The 20,899-nt window shown below is 38.8% G+C and overlaps 1 protein-coding gene across 2 annotated transcripts in view; it reads right to left on the reverse strand.

Moving 5' to 3' along the window:
- Positions 1-20,899, reverse strand: part of csgalnact1a (chondroitin sulfate N-acetylgalactosaminyltransferase 1a) — a 34,795-nt gene that overhangs the window by 765 nt on the left and 13,131 nt on the right. For both annotated transcript variants that reach the window (XM_008423763.1, XM_008423762.1), the window contains exons 3-7: positions 15,573-15,789; positions 11,403-11,504; positions 3,813-3,991; positions 2,717-2,811; positions 2,496-2,577 (exon numbers count right to left, since the gene is read on the reverse strand). In XM_008423763.1, coding sequence (XP_008421985.1) covers positions 2,496-2,577; positions 2,717-2,811; positions 3,813-3,991; positions 11,403-11,504; positions 15,573-15,789 — 675 coding nt within the window. The remainder of the gene's footprint in view (positions 1-2,495; positions 2,578-2,716; positions 2,812-3,812; positions 3,992-11,402; positions 11,505-15,572; positions 15,790-20,899) is intronic.

Raw genomic sequence — 20,899 nt, forward strand, 5'->3', positions numbered from 1 at the left:
TATATATATATATATATATTGGAAAAGAGGTTGCAGTTTTTCATTGAGAGATTTGTTAGTTAGGACGATGAAGGCTGCTTCCTGCAAGGTTCACTACTCCCTTCCGTTTTATTTTGGTTGTTATATATCCATCCATCTTTCTGTTTTATTTTAAATTTTAAAAATGCGTTCACAAAACGTAACTTTGTTACAATGGTCTTATTCAAACTGAAGGCAAAAAGAACGCACTGTACTTCTTTGAAATTCAGGTTTTCACAAGTCTGGATATATAAACAAGACATGTTCTTTACCATTTTCTAAAAATATATTATTTATATACCAAAAACCTCCAAAGCCAAATAAACAGCAAGTCCTAGATTGCCCTCATGTGTCAGACAAAAAGTAAGCCGAAAATGAAAATGCCATGTTCGAAAAGCTAAGTACAGCGTTGCTGCTTCCAGACGATTCAGGAGGGAAAATAGATACCAGCTGCTAACGAAACGCAAATGAATAATTGATCAGGAAATGCAGCCATCTCTGCAAAAGAGTTGTGTGTTAAGACAGGATGGAAAGAAATCAGAAATAACTTTATAGAGAATCTGTTGGTTACAAATCCATTTATAAATTATAAGAACTCCCTCATTATATGGTGAGAATTATTTTTTTCCTTGGACAATGAGGTTAGATTTCAATCATTCCAATCAAATAAATCGCCTCAATACCTGGTCAAATATTACATGTGATTATAGATACATAAATTAGTCATGATAAGCAGTGAACACTTGTTTTACTATGCCTGTAATTCATGATCTGACTTTATAATAATGGTTCTAAGTTTGGATAACCTTATAAATAAAATAGAGGAAGCAAGATATAATTTAAGGAAGAGCTCTCTAGCGATGATTTACATAACTTTCATAGTTTTTAGGCTGAATCTAAATACAGGTTTCATGAGTTCACAATTAAAATGCCAAGGTGAGGGTCTTTTGTTATATATGTATTTTTATTTGCAGAGTAAGAGTGAGGTTTTGTCTTCTGTAGCTAAAAGTAAGTGTTTTCACAGAGCTCAGACTGTTTTAGTGAGAGGGGAAATGTCTATGACTAAGACAGGAGGCCGAGCAGCCTTCTGTTAAAGCACTTTAGATGGTCATAGTCTGGATGTGTCTTCACACATTACTCACTGCATGAATCATTTGGCTATGATAAATTGATCGAGTTAAACTTTTGACAATTAGTCCTGGAGTCTATGTGCAAACAAAAGCAAGTACAAAAGCTGCCCATCTTTTTTTCTTTATTAGAGCATTTTAGGAACGGTTTAAACAAAATCCATATATTACGGTTTGTGTTTATTTGCATGTGTATTTGTTGCCTAAAAATAAAACACAAAATTACAGATTTCAAATCAAAGGGAATTAAAACTGACAAATAGGTGTAACTTTATAAAACACTATATAAACTAAAAATTCATTTATTTCAGTAATTTCATTTTAAAAGTGAACTTTTCATTTTAAAATTAAAAGATTACTTTGAACCTATTAAGACTTTTCTTGAATGTAAAAAAAAGAAAGAAAAAAAGAGGACAAATCAGAAAGCTTATGTTTTGCCTTACACAGTTACAGAGACAACTGATAGCTAGACGACATTCCAGCAGAAATACATGGCTTTCCCTCACGAGGAGGGTAAGGCACAAAAGGCATATGGATGGAAAGTTGAGTGAAAGGAAAATATTTTGGTAAAAAAAAAAAAAAGTGCACAAAGAGAACCTTGTGAAGCCAAACCTATTTAAGAATTTGAGGAAGAATATCAAGGCACACACTGAAGCTAGGTAAAGTGCATAAAGACCCTCAACACATAGAATTATCCAGGACATTAGTCACAAGTAAATTAGGTTGTGTTACATCACTCCAGAACTAGAGACGCCAGAAGTGTTTTTTATCATTTTAAGCACAAACCCCAGCTACATACTGAATGCATGTACTATACTGCACATAGCTATACTCTTGAGTAGGGTGTTTATTTTTTTAAATAAAAATAACTGCTTCTTATTGGTCCTATGCAATATTTCATTTTTTTAATAAACTGGATTTTGATTTTTAATGAGCTGTGAACCATAGTCATTTAAATTAAATTATCACTCTGTGTGTAATGAATCAATGTGATATACGAGTCTCACTTTTTCATGACAGACAGACGGGACATGGGAAGATTCTGAGCTACACTGTTGCTGCTTTATTAAATTACCGTTCAGGATAATATAATAAAACCAAAGCTCCGTATCGTGAATAGTAATGCAATCCTGAGCCATTAGTGCTCTGCTGTTTCTCATGTCCGTTCTGCAGCGGCACCATTAGGACAACAGCAAGGATATTACTGCCGCGTCTGATGAAGCCGTTTTTACTGTGCAGTGTCACGCCTCTACTCAGACAATCAGCCCTCAGGAGGAACTGATTATGGATTCCCGAAGCCGTTGTAAAAGTGGTGTGACTGCTATGTAAATTCTGTTGTGTAACCCTTACCTATGTTGATAAAGTCAGACCTGTATTGGCAGGTCATACCAAAACCGAAATCCCTCCAAAAGCCGGTGTCTTTCTTGATCACCTAGAAGGAGAGTTGCAAATGTATTGTGAAACATGCACAGTAGGATTTGAAGACTTAGCTGCATAAGAGGATAAGTATTTCTAAACCTTCTCCACAAGTAGTCAGGAAAATGAGAAAGTATGGGTAATTTGTGCGTTACCAGTTGTTGCTCCACGGGTGGGATGTGCTCTGGACTTCCATAAATGAGGGCAGGGTTGTACTGGCTGAATAACACGGGGTAGAACACCTTTTTACCTGCAGGGACAAAGCAGCGTTTGACATTTGCTGGTGATCTTAATGATACTTTAGTCAGCCAGAGTTTTATTAGTCCCAACAATTATTTCGCTGGATGGAACCACCACCGAGATTTCAGACTGAAGCATAGAGAAAATGTGGTGATTGATCACATTTCACACCATGTACCCTTAATTCATTTATTGCCAGTGTGAACTTTAATTTAACCTCAATTACACATTTAAAAGTCGAAGCTGTTTTTTCCCCCTCAGATATCTGCAGTTCGTTTCCCTCTCCGGTCTTTAAAATGTCTATTCGGGCCCAGAGGGAGTTCCTACACCGAAACCGTATCAGCACAATGTGAAGTGCTTCTATTCTGGGCTCCTCCTGGATTTCTGAACTCCTCGTTTCTTCTCCAACAGCAGCACTTATCATGGAAAACGACACGCCAGTGACAAGAAATGCCAGTGGAAAGTTAATTACCAGATTTGTCAGGGTGCTGCTGCACACAACAAGCAGCCAGGATCTATTCCTCTCAAGTTTGGAGGTATGAAAATGAAAGATTCAAGAGAAAAAAAAATTTGATAGAAAAGATGAAGGGAATTTACTGTCTAGCCAACTTTTAGCTGTGTAGGCAATAGCAGGCAAATTGTTTTTACTTTTAGTTTCAAAAAACAAAGGGTTGAGAAGTGAAAAAGGATCCCATGCTCACTGTGAAGTATGGTAGATGATCTATGATACTGTGGGTCACTTGGATTGTTCTATTTTGTCAGGTTTTATCGATGTATACCGCCACATTTTACTGTTAGAAAACCATTTAAAAATGAACCAACTCACTTTCTCCACTTAGTTAATGTTAATGGAGCCTCACGCCAGAAATAAACATCATCTGTAAAATCAGACGCACACTGCTTCTGATTATTGTGTGAAGCTACAATTAGCCAGAAGTAAAAGCTGTAATGTTTTCAGTGTGGAAGAGACTTTGGGTTGTTTTCTGTCGTAGAGTTCATGCAGCACATCACCTGGCTGCGTGTTGAGTCTGCAGGTGTTGAGGAAGTCGGCGGTGAAGTAGATGTCCACATCGCAGAAGAAAAGCAGCACGTTGCCTCCCTTCCACGCCCGGGCCCCGACGTCGAGGCCCCGTCCCCGAGAAAACTCCTCGTCCAGCTGAAGCAGCGTGTAGTTCTTGAAGCTAGTCTCCCTTTAAAACACACACACGCACACGCACACACACGCACACACACACACACACACACACACACACACACACACACACACACACACACACACACACACCAGGCGAGTCATTAGAGAAGACGACATTTGGTCATATGATGAAACTCTTTTTGATGGAACTGCAGCTGAACACAAACCAGTCTTTGTTCGTGTCAGTAAAGTATTTATTAATTCTGTTTGCAAGCATTTTAAAAGCATGGATAAAATTGTTCTCGACAAATTTCTCAGACTGCGTTGATTTTCTCCTGTATGTGGCTGATTAATGCCATTATCTCCCATCTCTGAAGCATGGAGATATTATTCAAGTGCAACAGCGTTTACATGCATCGCCGATGAGCAATATAATTAAATCGTTAAAAAAAACCTGAAGACCTGAAGTGGAAAACATTTTTTAGACTTGGTAGACTCAAAAAGTTGATTTCAGTGCTGATTTGAATCTAGATGACTGAAGAGGAGTCACGAATTCGGGCCGCAGGAAAACGAGCCCGTCTGTCTCTGTGGGTTTTCGTTGCTGTGGCGCGAGTAAGTAGAAACAGCTGGATCCAGATGCACACAGCTGTGGCTTTTTCTTTGATCAGAACAATTCACACTGTTGGTCACTAATCCTTTACTCCAGCGTGCGCCCACGTAGACACAGCAGATCACACACACGTGCCCCCTCATCTTTTTCACAGGGAAAAAGTGGTACACGTGTCCAAATTTAAAGCAGAACACACAGATGGAAACATCATTTTTCATACAAGTGGCTAATAAAACGCATGGAAAAAGCAGCTACATTAGAGGAATTCACTGTAATGAAGGGAAAAAGATTTTTCCTTTAGGTAGTTTGGATCACTCAGAGTGTCATCCCTCTGCTACGTAAGGGTTTTTAAGTCCATGAATGGTGTGCATTAGCATAATGTTTTCCTCTTGCACTAATGCGTAAACACCTTTGACACATTCCAAACCTTTCTGCCTCTCCCACAAATATGACAGTGAAACCTTTTGATCCTGAATGTCTCAACCTAAAATAAATAGATAAATACCAACCCTGATGCACCTTACCACTTATATTTAGCTGTCTACACATTCCAAAGATTTCTGATGACTTAAAACTTCCAAGACGCATGATGTCCGCATGTAACTACATGTCGGTGTGTGTGCTGTGAGGTGCAGTCGGCTGAAGCGCAGATAACAAGAGTCCATATCCGTCAGCACAACATGAATCCAAACAGAGCGAGTGTCTGCACGGAGTCCCAGGAGAGCAGGACCGTGTGCAGCTGGCACCAAACTGTCCACAGATGGCAAACTGCAGAACAATGACTTTGCTTGTTTTGAACGACTTTAACGTGACTCCAGCTGCATTCGTGTGTTGATTCAGTCTCGGCTTTTAATGTGACAGGAAGTGAGTGAGAGATCAACCGAACCCGTAAACTGTTAAGAGGAGCACCTGCAAGGATTTCGTCAGCATTACGGTGCCTTGGTATAGCATTCAAACGTTGTCCTCAGCCACATTGCATCCACGAACTTTAAGATGGTTTATTCTGATTCTGTGTGGCAGGAGAACACAAAGAAACGCATAAACTGTGAAGTGGAAGGGAATTGCTACATGGAGCATTTTAAACTTGTATCAAATTCTAAACTAGAGTAATCCTGGACTCTAACTGGGGCATTATAAGACATGAAAACCTTTAATCTAACCCACTCCATTATGACTGACTGCATCTTTAAAGTTATCCTCCTACCTTCTGGTGAACCTCCACCACAGCCTCAAGTCGTCTGCAGTCTGTAACAAATTTCCTTTCGTAATCCCTCTCTGTTCATCAATACTCACCAGCTTTCCAGGTCCTGGTTAAGAAAAGCGTCCCCCAAACATTGGACGAACTGCAACTCTCTGCAGTTCCTCCAGAGGCACAACGTGCAGTTTGGCCTCTTTTTTGATTGATGATTGATTTACTTTGCCTTACAGTTAAGGTGGTGAACCACATAATTGCAGGTCTAGGGTTTTGCCTTGGTATTTCCATTTTCAGGTGAGGAATTGAAGAGTGCCTATTAATAATAAGAGTGCAAATTATTTTATAACCTAGCTCTGCTTTAACATTTTCCGTAACTTTATCCCTGACCTTTCTGCCGTGTACCTTGGTTTTCATGAAGTTATTCAGTCACACCTTCCCTAACAAATTTTTGATCCTTCACAGAAGAGTTACTGATATTAAATAACACAAAGGTGGACTGCAGGTGGATTTGTAAAATAAAACATATAGTATATAAAGCTCACGTATATTATAACTTTCTATTCACTTTCCAATAGGAACTACTTTGTGTCGATCGCCAAAATAAAATCCGTTAGACGTTTGTGTATTTGCTGAAAAGAAGATGTATGTCACTAAGGTGTCATTCAATAAAAATACACTTTAACCTAATTTTTTAATTGCTCATACTTAAGTTGTTCCTTTTCCTCTGTGCTTGGAGTATTTTACAGATGGAACAATTAGTCTGTGGGTGAGCGTGACAAGAGTGAGGACAATAAAGAAGCTGCATTCAGCTCACACCACTGTCTATTTCCTGTGTTTTGTCTAGACATTGGAAAGAAAGTGTCACTCGTGAAACAATATTTTTGTCCTGATTTACTGCTTTGTCCTGTGGCCTTTCACCTATTGAAAGCTTATAAACATAGCAATGTACCCATTTCATTTAGTTTGCATAAATGTACCCGTTTCATGATTACTTAGGCTGTCGCCACAGTTCAGTTTGCAAACAATTCAAGAATGTATTAAATAAAACAAACAGCTTTAAAAAGGTACAAGTGGGCGGACTTCAGACAAATCCCCCGTGACCCACTGTGTGCCAAGCTAAGCTAATAGTTTCTTGTGCATATTTACATTTCTGTAAATGATACATGATACTGATAAATTCCGGGTTATTTGCAGTAGTAGGCATTGAAAGCCAGGTTTTTTTTTTGTTGAAAGAACTGGCTAGTTTACCTTTTCATAAACTGGTAGGGAAATCCTGTTAAAATTAAATCACTGACTGAATTTGCATGTTGCCCAAACAAAACGCGAAAAGAATCTAATAAAAAGGGCGCAGCCAGCAAAAGTCAACGTAACCCTACTTAAATCCACGTTTTCATAGTCGCTTTTATTATTTTGATCTTTTGTCACCCACACATTGCCACACCCCTCCGCTTGTTCCAACAGATTCCTTTTCACTACTGCAGATAAGATGGTCTGCACCCTGTTTCAGCTGAAACCATGTCAGTAAGAAGTCTGTGATAAAAAACTCCCACAGTTCGTCTCAGCTGTAGGTCTTATCCTGTTAGCTACACTCGGTAAGGACAGGGTGGAGGATGCTGAGTCAAAGCGTGACGCTTGTTGATGAAACAGACTTCGGTCTAAGCCCCAAATCTGTGACTTCTGTTTACTCCCGTCACTTTTGGTTTGAGGCCAACTGAGCCTGCTTCCTGTAAAAGTAATGGTAATGGTATTGGTTTTTAAATGGGAATCCCAGTGCCATCATCTTGCTCGAGTTTGAAAAAACAAAACAAAAGAAAAAATCATTCAATAGCTATTGAATGCATTGTCCTCATTTCTTTTCATACATCAAGTGTCTCTCCAATCAATACTATAGCATCGTATTAAATGGCTTGGCTTGTAGTCAAAATGAAGAACTGAAGCATGCTGCTCTGCTTATTCCTTTAGTTAGAAATTATAAAAAAAATTAAAAAAAACAGTCAGTGAAGTGAACAATGCTTTATGGGATGTTCAAACCGGCCAGAACAAGATTCAAAGAAATGCAGGATTCACTTGCCTCAGTGAATCCTGCATTCACTGAGGATTCAGTGAATGCAGGATTCACTGCATTCACTTTATGGTGGTTATGCGTCCACCATAAAAATAAAAAAGGAGAGACTGGGCAGAACACATTTTGATGACTGATGAGACAAAAGCTAAACTCCTTAGAAGGTGTGTGTCCTGTTATATCAGGTGTAAAAGTAACAGTTTTACAGAAAAGTAGCACCATATGGAGGTGGTGTTATGATCTGAGGTTATTTTGCTGCTTCTGGACCTCATGTGATTATGTGACATGACTTTAAAAAGGATGTTCATGATTAAAAAACCTCTTTGTGGCTGAATTACAACAATTCTGCAAGTCCTCCACAGCTGGAAACTACTTATTGCAAGTTATTCCAAACACTTCATTGCAGTTGTGACTGTTGAGGTTGACCCAGCCACTTACTATGTTTAGGCAGCAGTAACTTTTTCCACACAGGGATATGTAGGTTTTGATTTTTTTCCCTCCCTTAAGACACAACTTCATTTAAAAACTACATTTTGTGTTTACTTAATATTTAAATTGGTTCTGTTCTGGAAATTAGGAAGTCATTACAAGTGTGAAAAAGGGCTTGCATGTCCATGCAAACAAGTCTATCATGACATGATAGACAACTTTAAATACTTTAAGTATTTAAAGTTAAATACTTAAATAAACAGCTGATCACACTCTTAGGTGAGCCTTGACCAGACTGGGGAGACCAGGGCCCCGTCCTGGAGCCAGAAGCTCGGCGGCGTGTGCCCAAAATATTTCAATCATTCTCATTTGTGAATATTTTGTCTGTTAGTTAGCAAGGTCAAAACAGGAAACCATGCAAATGCTTAGCATCATCATTTTATTAATATTTTTGTTGTGAGCTAACTGAAGGATGAATTTTACTCTGACAATTTCTTTTTATTTTGCATGATTCTTCACGAGTTCCACCCCGCACAACCCTGGAAACAAAATGACTCATGCTTTATTGTTGATTTAGCCATCTGCTTTGTATGTAGAATGAAGGCAAGTGATTTTTGTTTCTCTAAACAGTTGCATAAAAGACAAAACTACCTGGTACTTTAGTGAGCCAGATAATCAGTAGTCCACACGTGTAATGGGAGGGTGAACGCAAGCCGGCAGAGGCCTCGGGCAAAATGGTTACACAAGTTAATGACGCTGAGTAATTTGTTCAGTTCATCTCTGAAAGATCTGCGAAAGAACATGACAACTGTGCAGCTCCGATTTGTGAGCCTTTAAATCCATTCGTAACCTTCCTGTACTTCTGACCAAGTTAATTTGTCCTTGGGGGGATTTTCACAGGATTTACTTGAGGCATCCGAGAAGTGACTGAAATACCACAAATGATAAGGTGCGAGTTATTAAAAGGAGAGAAAAAAATTATGGAAATTTTTCAAAATGAAATGATTCACTATGTCATGCAACTGCTTTCTTTTATCTTTTTCTCAGTTTTCTACATAATCCTTGTTTTTATCTTTTTTTTATCCTTGGGATTTAATGGTTTTTCCTTTTTCCTCTATGTTAGCATTGCTTTTGATCTCATCTTCTGAGTTTCTTTCAGTTTTTTCCCCCTGCAGCCATCCGCTCCACTCTGTGTCCACAACACAGTCATTATTTATGTGCATTGACTGACTGGTATCCAGTTAGATCAGATCACTCGTGTTTCTCTCTTCTTCACACGCCGTCTCCCTCCCTCTCCAACCATTCCTGCTATCCCTCTTTGTTTCGCATCGTTTTATATCTCCATTCCGAGCCACGAAGGGCTCATAAACTCACAGGACCCCCCCCTGTGAATGGGTTTGAGGCTTTGAAGTACAGGATTTCAAAGCCTTATATTTGAAAGTACAGCTTCTGATTCAGTCTATTTTTAACAGGCATCCCAAGTGTCTGGCAGAAAAAGGTTAAAAAGTGGGAACCGACCTTCTTGCAGGTTCACCAAAAATGTTTTCTATGCGTCTAAATAATATACAGCGAGAATGTAAACTGTGTTAATTGAAAGCAAAGAGTGTGACTGCAATGTGATCTTGCATTAGGAAGGGGGGAGGGAGATCAACTTGCTTGAGGCTATTTGTGAGAAGAAACAAACTAAGCCAGTTAGTGGAGCTGAGCTGAATCTGTTAAAAGTGATCTGCAGAAACAGATCTCCGTCTCTAATTACGCAGACATCGCTGCAGGGAAAATTATGCCTGGGAAATAAAATGTGTTCATCTATAGTTTCATTTATCCATGTCAAAAGTTCAATAAAATTCTGTGTGAAGGTAAAAATGTAGAAACGGGAAGGTTATTCGTTCCGAATTGCTTCTTTTAAAATTGATTTCCCCCCTAAATGCAGCAGCCTTTGTATCCTCGCCAAAGGCAGGGAATCCCCTTCACCATTTTCCTCTCATTAAAAAGAAGAACCCAGCCTCTGGAAAACTTTATACTAGGGAGATATTCATGCAGTCAAGGCTTGATTATAAGAGACGCCATCCAAATTGCTCTTAAAGTGACTATTTACAAATAAAAGCAAATATGTTGGTAACAAACAACTGTAGACTTGCTACCAGGGTGAGAAATATTAAAGAGCTAATTAACAAACATCAACTCCAGAGAAAAGCTGGGGGGTAATACTGCATTATTTATTATATGTTAAAACTTTTTTTTAAACTTTGGTAATACTTGGGACGTGTCGGATTAATAACAGTAACTCTTTCAAACCACTAAAAAGGTTTGATTCAGATTGTAAGTTTTGTTGTTACGTTTGTTTTCCTACAGATAATATATAAAAAAAATAAAATAAAATATATATATATATTTTAAATTTTTTAAATCACAAATTAATACTGCTTTATAATTTCAAGTTGTGATAGATCACACCCTGATGCGTTTTGCTACACTCTAAGAGGCACCCTAAATCTCTGTGGGATCCCATTTCATCCAAAACCATCTTTCAGAGATCCCATCTTCATTTCAACCTTTTTTTTTCACAAGTTTGTTTTTCTTTTTACTCATTATTAAAAGTTTAACTCTGCCTGTTTTAGAAATCGCCGACAGCGAGACAATGAGACGTTGTGCAATGCTGGAGATGGTCCGACTGCTTCAAGGCCACACGCAAACCTTTGTGCCCGCATCACCATAGAAACCCCTCAGGGAATCCGTCACTTCAACTCGCAGTGGACCTGACTCCCGATCAGCCAACAGCTACTGTCTCCCTAGGTGGTGACTGTGCATGCATATGTGTGTGCGTATGTAGAAATCTGTGCAAAAAGGGCTGAGTGAGTGAGGGATGATTGCAGGCATGTTGTAAATTATCAGTGTTGGCTGGAAGCTTTTCAGCTCTTCTGTACGGGTGACACGCTGCTCCATTATTCATTAGATACATGAGTGGCTGTGGCAGGACGAAGAGCCAGGAGGAGTGTGTATGTTTTGCATTTGTGTGTCATGACAGGAAGAATGATTACAGAGGAGATTATTCTGGTTATGTGTGGAAAAGTGGCCAAAAAACAAACAAGCATATTTTTGTAGCGTTTATTTTGTTTGTTTCGTGCAGTATGTGATTCAAAAGGCTGAACTTGGCTGCAGATCGGACTCACCTAGATGTGTTCTCCAGAGTGCTCCGGACTTCACTCATCTGCTCTTTCCCAAAATACACCACGGTCAGATGTACCCGGCCATCCTGACGCACACAGACTTCCCTGCACACAAAGGATGGGACGTTAGGGATGAAAGCTTTATGTAAACTGAGCGGAGACTCGAGGGGGTTGACAGGAAGAAAGAAAATCAAGGTGACATAAGAGTTTTTACAGGAGGCTTCAAAGTTTCACTATGGCCAGAACAAAAGAAGAGGAACAAGAGCTTCAGGACTGGGCTGAGACTCTACTTTTAAAAATCTATGCATGTCAATTTAAGACAATAAAGTATTCTTAATGAGGGAAAGGACAATTCTGACTAGACACTAGAATAATCTCAGGCTGCACATAGTTAAAGTAACATAACTCTGCCCCTCTCTTGCCTGCTGCTGCACACTGCCAGTCAGCTGGCTGCTACACCTTTACTTTCTCAAATTAGATACAAAGTTCAGCTGCTTGCTCACAAAAAAAAAAAAAACACCAACATTTCTGATGTGGAAACTGAAGAAGCATCACTCATCGCTTCTTTTACGATGACGGCATTTTAAAACAGCAGTTGGCGAACGGCAAGCTGTTAAAAAGCCAACTGTGAGGATAGTGAGATTAATTAACCAGTCAATAACAGAGTACTATAGACATTTTAGACTGAGAGAAGCAAAAAGGCAAAACAATCTGCTTAGTAAACTTGAAAAATTACTTTTGAATGCATCACAATCATTCTGTGCAACCAATACGCCGCTTCAGCTGCATTAGGAATAATTGTAGATTTTTTTTGTGCTTCTCTTCACATTAGATCCATGTTTTTGAAATTCTTTTTTCATATTTGAGTAAAATCCAAATGGTGGTTTTACCAAAGTTTATCATACCGTGGGAATCTCATGCCTAACTTCAGACAAAATGATGTCAACGGCAGTTTGTAGGAAGAGATCAAATAAAAAATGGATAATCCCACGTATTGATTTATTATGCATAAGCAATGCAGACTCAAAAGAAACAACAAAGTAATAAATGGACGAAGCCAGATGAGATCGCCGTTTCCACAAAATGTGTCGAAGCGTGACCAAGCCGCCCACATATGTTCAACGACCCATCCACGTATCTATTATGTAAAGGTTTTTGCACTTTTACATTTAATCTGTGCACAGAGACGCAAAACCAGCCTCTCATGCTCCTGTTTAACGTGATGAACGACATGCAGGCAGCCATTATTCCAGCTCAACCACAGTTAATGCTCAACACACGAGCAGAGGGAACGGCTCTGCCATCTGAGCACTTTTGATGCAACATTTAACATCTTCTCAGGCATATTAAGCAATCTTTTTTCAGATATATATATATATATATATATATATATATATGGCTGGTTGTTCCTGCTGCTGAAAGTGGGGAAGGAATATCCACTGTATTGTATAACTCCAAAAATAAATCTACTGTGGCACTCCCAAGATTAAAGCAGCCGATTCTACTAACGCAGGGAGTTGAATGCCGTCCGTTTGCTGAAAGCAGCAGCTTGGAATCTGATCTACATGGAAACTTGATGCATAAAGGCTGTCTGTATACAAATGTAAATATATGCGTTGTGAAAATAAATGCAACTGTATACACATAGGTGATTAACTGAGAAATTTGAGGAGATTCAAAATGAATTTAATAAATATTGCAAGTTGGACAGCATTGTGAAATTGTGCAGTTTGTGTAAACTCAAGATCCATCAAATTTATAAAGGAATGGAGCTTAATGACACCAAGTATTGCTTTCTCTTTTTGGAGCAAACTCTTCTTGCTACCCAAGGGGATGTTGCAAAAAGTGTTTTGAGGAGCAGATTAATATACAGATTGACACACATTTGGCAGCAATAATGGACCTTTAAGGTAGTTGGCCAACATTAATGAAATTCAGAAAAGGAGACAATATAAGAACAGAGGGACCGGTTCATGCTGGAAGCAAGAAAGTGAAGTACTGCATGGAAACTTGAGAAATTTGTGTTTATAATCAGTTGTCGTGTCTTTAAAGTAGAGCTTTAATTTTAGGATGGAGTGGTTTCTGTAGTAACATTTCAACTATCAATCATATACTCATGATAAAAGACAAGTCATTGCTTAACATGGCGGGTGTTACTTTGGTGTAGCAACAGGAAGTCTGCTTCCAGTACTGAAACTAAACAACAAAATGTATCTAAATACACTAAAGCCCTGTGGTTAGAGACACAATAAGAATTTGGATGATTTGGATGATTTTTTTAAGACTCAGATGAAAAAAACCCTTGATCACTCAAAAATCCATACCAAATAAGGCAGCAATGATGTACCCAGGTCACAAGAAAATGAGAAAAGATTTTTGTAATGTCTTGGGGAAAACTAGGAATGCTTATGTTTTTGTTCACAACATACAAAGCTGATACAAATTACAAACTTTGTTTTAAAGAATTGAATTCTCAGCATGCAATGATTGAGTCCAGGCATGACGGCAAGCTGCTTCTGAGGTGCTCTTGACAGCAGAGCACTAGAGTAATGAAAATGGTACATTTGTGTTTCTACTGCTAAGATTTCATTCCAGGCTCATCGGTCAAAGTATTTAAAATTTTGAACCACATACATTCAAATGAGATTCAACAAAATCCTGTGTTACAGCAGTCCCTTTCCCACACATAATTATAAGCTGCTTATGCTTCAAATAAAAAAAATAAAATACATATATAGTATTAGCGCAAAGGCTAAAATAGATATTCTGTTAACTTCGGTTCTTCTTAAAGAGCAATTGAAATTGCAGGGGAAAAGAAATTATATTTTTTACAAAAAGCCACATCTTAGATTCTCTCCTGGTTTTCACAAAGGAAACATCCATGCAAGCCAAACAAAACTGGGTGGAGATGCCTGCAGGAATTTGATGGAGATATGTTAAACATAACACACATCATGCTGCAGATTATTTTGCTTGCATACAGGCATGCAGGTGTGCTCGCAAGAATTCCCCCAGAAGCATGTGTAGAAAATAAATGATCATAAACCCCCACAGGAATCACGACGTTTTATTGCTAATGTATTGGCTGGTGTTTGACAGCTCCTCCTTTTTCATGTGAATATTTGATCTATTTTTGCAGGCCTCTGATGGTACATTTTTTATCGTCAGGGATACAAAGATTAGATTCCAAATACTAATGCGCCTTTGTACTTACAAGCTTACAAAATGGATGAATTGAAGAGTGAACAATGGATCCATATAATATTAGAGTTTCACTTCTGAAATTAGTGGCAAAATATATCCAACTTGTCTTTCTGACTTTTGGTGGAAAAGAAGCATTTTCTCCCAGTCTGTGAACAAATACCCTTTTGATAATAATAATAAAAAAAAGTTTCTACTAAACATTCACACATGTTGTGACACACGCTGCTTTCCTCACTGCACTTTTATGAGCAGAACGTGTTTGCTCAGCAACTCCACGTCTTTTAAGTAAGTACATTTTTGCCATGTTGTATATCAGCCACCGCGGGTCTCCCCAGGGGGGCATTTTAATGGGTTGCAACGACTCAACTAAGCAGGATTTACCATGTAAAAAGCAGCGTGATAAGTAGCAGCAGCAGCACAATAAATCACAGACATTAAGGGCGACGTATCCTCGACTGGCTGTAGCGGGCTGCAAGCATGTTTCACTGTTGGTTAGCTTATTCGTTCACTGTTGCTTACTGCCTGCATATTTCATCAAACATGTTGTCATATGCATACAACACAAGATCTGTTATTGATTAGATTTGAAGCACTTTGCGACGCAAGTTAAATGTAATTTTTTAAGGCTACAAAAGTTTCCTAGTGAAAACTTGGTAGATTTTGAAGAAAGCTTTCTAACAAAAATTTAACTGAATTTTTTTTTTTTTTACTGCAACAGCTTCCTTTACATTCACGCCAAATAGATTTTCCATGATACAACCCCAGGTTTAAATTCAAATGTTAAAAAGGCATTTCTTCAAAAAGCAGAAAAAAGGCTGTTGACTCTTCAGTAAGCGTCACAGTTTGTGTACTTTATCACATTTTCCTTGTTAGAGTAGGTGTGAGAACTCGTGAATAATTCACGGTGTTTCAGTGGCTGCTATATAAAGCACTAATGACAAGAATTCAATATAAAAAACGTCTGCGTACCTGAAGTTGTGCATGAACTGTTTGAACTTATCGGCTCGTCTTGAGAGAGGGACAATGATGTTAATCATGATATTGGTTGTGTCCATCCTTTCATTTTTGACCTTCATCAGAGGTCCGAAGGGTCGGAAGAGGACCAGACGTCTGAATTCGTGACTCGATTCCCCTCTGAAGGTCAGCTCGTACAGCGTCCCTTTGTCCCGCTCTGTACGACTGATACCTAATGGAGAAGAGATGAACTTATGACCAAACATGCATAAAATGCGATAATGTTAGTGTACAAATTAAAGGAACATAAAAAGCACTTATATCAGTTATTTATCTTATTTTCAACAATAAAAAATGGCACATTTCTCCAAAATATGAATCCTTTGACTAAAATAGTAATCTTACAACAAGTTCTGGATAAAATGGGATAAAACAGAAAAAACTGAGGTCTTGCTTGTTAAGGTTCAACCTAGAGAAGAAAAAAAAAAGATTTTAAACATATTTAAAATGCATTTAGTCACCTCAAACAAAAGTTGTTTGGAATTCATCAGACAGGATTTGGCAATTTTTCTTTTTTTTTACTTTCTGTAGGTGTTAATTCATCTATTTAACGCTGCTGCTCTGACCACAAATGTATTTCCTTTCAAATGTGACACAATTTAAGGAGGAATGCACAGGTTTCCTGTATGTATAATTTGTCAAAAATAATTATCACAACGAAGAAAAAATTGAGCAAAAGCACCATTGTATTTTATGCCCTGCTTAATTTAAAGACGGTAACAATGCAGTTTTTTGTTTTTTTTTACCCACAGCCATGACTAAACCTTTATGAATAAATTCTGTTTCATACTGTGACATTTTTTTTCCATCCATCTTCTTTACATCCTTGTCCCTTAATGGGGTCAGGAGGATTACTGGTGTCTATCTCCAGCTAACGTTCCGGGCGAGAGGCGGGGTTCATCCTGGACAGGTCGCCAGTCTGTCGCAGGGCAACACAGAGACACAGGACAAACAACCATGCACACACACACTCACACCTAGGGACAATTTGGAGAGGCCAATTAACCTGACAGTCATGTTTTTGGACTGTGGGAGGAAACTGGAGTACCCGGAGAAAACCGGAGAGAACATGCAAACTCCATGCAGAAGGACCGGGGCCGGGAATCGAACCCAGAACCTTCTTGCTGCAAGGCAACAGCTCTACCAACTGCGCCACTGTGCAGCCCCACACAGTTTTATGTTTTTTTTCAAACATACAAATCTAATGAGGACACATGAGATGTTGTCCAGTCACTCTGCTGTTTTTGGGCAAAGAGCCACAACATGCAACACAGAGGCACTTTCAGACAGAGAGGCTATTTTTGTAATCTGCACTAACATTCTTGTTACAGGCTTTACGTCAGCTGCCTCCCCATGAGGAAAGACGCTTTCCAATTTTTCTGCCTTTACAAAGATTTTTACTTGCCAGCAGACCTGATGAGATCACTTAGCAAAGAGAGAAAAGCAAAACCTAATAAAGAAAAAATGGGAAGTGGGGCCAGACAGAAGTGAATAAGATAGGAAGTAGGGCTGAAAAGAGAAGATGACAGAAAAGATGAAGGACTATTTGAGGATGATGGATATGAGGAGCAGTACAATAGAGGGGTTTCTATGGGCAAAGATAGACAGCGCTGATAGCAGCCTGAATTAAATGGTGCTAAATTGGCGAGCTTCCTGTGATCGGGGGTCCTCGTTTCCCAGAGCGACATGATGAGCTTTCGTTTAGTGCATTTGCTGAACAATTTAGGGTAAAAGCCTTCACTTCCTGTCTTCTGTCTCAGAGCAATTTTCTGTCTCTTTTGGAGGCCTTAGTGGCTGGATGGCTCATTTTGCAAACCTTTATTGCTCGTGTTTAGCTTCCAGTCACTGGTTTGTTAATGCAGCTTTAAATCACTGGAAAAGTGCTGATGCCAGTCTCTTCATCTTGGCTGGCTTCAATTTAGATAAGAACTGCTTCTTCAAGATGTAATGCAATTGATGGGCATTAGGGAGAATTAAAATATGTCTAGCAGAGAACTGCCAAGTCACAAGAAGCAGGCAGCGTGGTCCAACTCTCCAGACAACATGGGAGCTATTCTGAAAATGCACACAGATACATTCAGGAGTACCGTATTTTCCGCACTATAAGGCGCACCTTCAATGAATGGCCAATTTTAAAACTTTTTTTCATATATAAGGCGCATAGAATAGACGCCACGGTTAGGGTTGCCACCCGTCCCGTATTGAACCTATACTGTAGGCGACTTGTTCCGTACTCTACAAATGTGGATGTGTAATAATAAAGTAGTGGTCCCCGAGTACTTTATATAGTAGTCTGCCCCAGTCATTGTTTCACTCACGGTGTTGGTGTTGCGATACTGTGCCCAACTGCCTTCTGGGTAACACAGACCAACGCTGCCGCCGCAGTCTCTGTCTCTGTTTTGAGGAAATTGAAGGTTTTTAGGTGCGCCTTATAGTGCGGTAAATACGGTATATGTGCAAAGAAATCCAGTGATGACTGGAGTGAGATTACTTTGTGCTCATCCTTGGCCTTTCTGATCGGTAAGCACAGTTCGACCAGGTTGTGCTGACAACAAAAGAACTTCAGTGTGGAAGTTACTGAAGTTAGCATCTTTCAGGAGTTAAAATTATAAAATGAGGAAGGAGTACCAAAAGTGAAAGAAGCTTCTAAAAACTGAAAGTTGGACATCAGCAGATAACGAGAAGCTAAACATGTCCTTTCCTTGGATTAGGAAGTGTTTGCACTTATGGAAAACCTCAGAGTTTGGCATCGATTAGACATGAGATTCTTTTTAGAATGATAACCTTGAGTAAAAATATTAAACATGTGCAACGTGGTTGAATCGACGTTAAACATGTCTTTATCTGGATTGAATTGGTTATATATTTCTGTGTATAAACTCAGTCTATTTATTCTGTATAGTGCCTTACCATAACATTTGTTGTGATTGTGGAACAATAATAAGCTTAACAGAGTTGCTTTAAAAAATACAAAACAATTATTCCTTTCAGTGACCACAATTATCCACACACGTTTTGAGTATGTCATCATGACAGCTGATGTTTTCATTTGCAATATGAAATGAGAGAAAATCGTATTTATCTTCTTTCAGCTACTGTTATAATCCCATAGTTGATGATCCTGTTAGCAAACGTAAGTCTTTTTTTTATTATTGTTTAAATTTACCAACATGTTTCTTCAGAGAGAAATTAATATTCAAGTCTATGACTGGTCAACTTCAAAAAAACTATTTGAATCCCCTTGCATACCCATATGTAGCCCTACATTGCAATGCATAAAACTCCAATAGCATGTTCTAGAGAGCATCTAATGAAAAATGTACCTTAATATACCTTGATGCAGGTAATTCAAATTCAAAAATACTTTTTTGATCCCAAAGGGAAACTAAATAAATTTAACTTAATTTAATTTAATCAGTCTTTTGCTAGTCAAAGTTAAGAGAAGAGTGTACTAATTCTACATGAAATACATTAATGGGACTGGTTTTTACAGGCAAGAATGCTACATCTTTAATATTCTCACTAATGGTGGTAATTGCAAATATAACATGGTAAATAGTTTAAGAGGTCTAATTTCTAATAAACTTGTTTTAAAATAGAATCCTGTTATGCTCAAGTCATGGCTGTATAACACTGACTGCTCGCAGGCACACACACGCACACACGCGAACACGCGCAGTCGCACACTTCCAGTTTGAATGAAGAGCAGCTGTGCTTATTTCCTGCGGTTTTGATCTGAGCTGAGCTGCGCAAACTAAGGGGATATCCTGGCAGCACTTCTGCACAAACACACTCAGATTTACGACCTTCCAGGAATATGCAGTGCCAGTTAGAGGGACAAAAAGGTAGAAAAAAAAAGGAGAGCTCTTGTGCCAAGATGCTTCCTGAGTTATCTGATCTCAAACAGATGCAGATGTCCACTTGAATGCGTGTGTGGGCACTCAGGATGGACTGGATGTATTCAACTCCTATTGCTCAGCTCGTTTTGAGGCACCCTGGCCATATTCTTACAAAGTGAATGCCAATCTACCCCCGGGCATGTTGAAAGACCCCCTACTTCCTCTGACGTGTCTCCATTCATGCTGCCGAGTTTTCACAAGGACGTTTTTGTTTTTGTACACATACACGCACACACACACACGCACACACACAAAAGTAACAGAAAACCATTTAAACTCACAGGATGCATCATGCACAGAAAACTTCCTGCTTGTCTTTTATGTTAATCCCTGCAGTGACAGTAAAGAAAGCAGCTGTGAGTGCAGCAACAAAGCTCTCAGACGTGTCCTGCCATTAATGCACATATTTCTGCTGACTGGTGGAATCGGCAGCACACCAATTACGGTCCTGATGACACCCAAAAGAGTCAAATTGGGTCCAATACTATCTCAGTGTCCCTAGGTTGATCTAACAATTTCAGCTACCGTACAAGTACTTCAGAAATTGCTAAAAAGAGAAATTATAATGCGGATGTTCATGTCGACCAAAACGTCTGTTCAACTGGGTGTCTGTTTTATATAAGCAAAGAGACCTTGCGTTTTCTGAGACTGTGCATCCTTCTACCAAAGGAACCATGCATACATTTGGTGATTCATCTTTCTGTTGTAATCCGACATGCTGACAGCTCAATGCCCAAGCACATCCGAAGGCATCAAGTTAAAAGTTGAAGCTTTTGTTACAGTGGTTTTAGCTAAAGCCTGCAGGATTCATTGTGTCCTAATTAAAGCAACATTAAAGTGGCTAAGTAAAATGATTTTTATACCGTTTCCAGAGCCCTGAAATGGAACAATTTAGAGCGACTGTGACTAAAATGTTAAGTAATGTGTCTTTTGAGCTGAAAATGTCACAAGACGCTTTTAATCATTCTGGAGCACAAAAAATTCAAAGAGGTTAAAAAAAAAAAAAAAAAAAAATCTGTCATCTCTGAGAAGGGATTTGGGTTTTGTTGGCCTTGTTAGAATAACGGTAACCTGGCTTTGTTGAACATGCTATGCAGCCAGAACAAAAAGGGGGAAAAAAAGAGAGTGTAAAAATCAATCATTTTTGTTGCACCTCACAAGGTGCAACCAATGGAGACATTCCCTACACAGAAGCTGCTATGAAAATATATATATATTTTATCAGTCTTTTGCTTTAGGGACTCTACTGTTTTCAGTATGAAAACAGCAGAGTATATAATTTGAAGTTTGTGGGCTATTGGTCTACAGGGGTCCACCGATACTGAACTCGGCAACATCACAAATCAATTGTTAAAGCTCATTTCGCTTTTCCCATGTTGACTC

This window comes from Poecilia reticulata, linkage group LG12 (genome assembly GCF_000633615.1).
Source record: "Poecilia reticulata strain Guanapo linkage group LG12, Guppy_female_1.0+MT, whole genome shotgun sequence".
Lineage (NCBI taxonomy): Eukaryota > Metazoa > Chordata > Actinopteri > Cyprinodontiformes > Poeciliidae > Poecilia > Poecilia reticulata.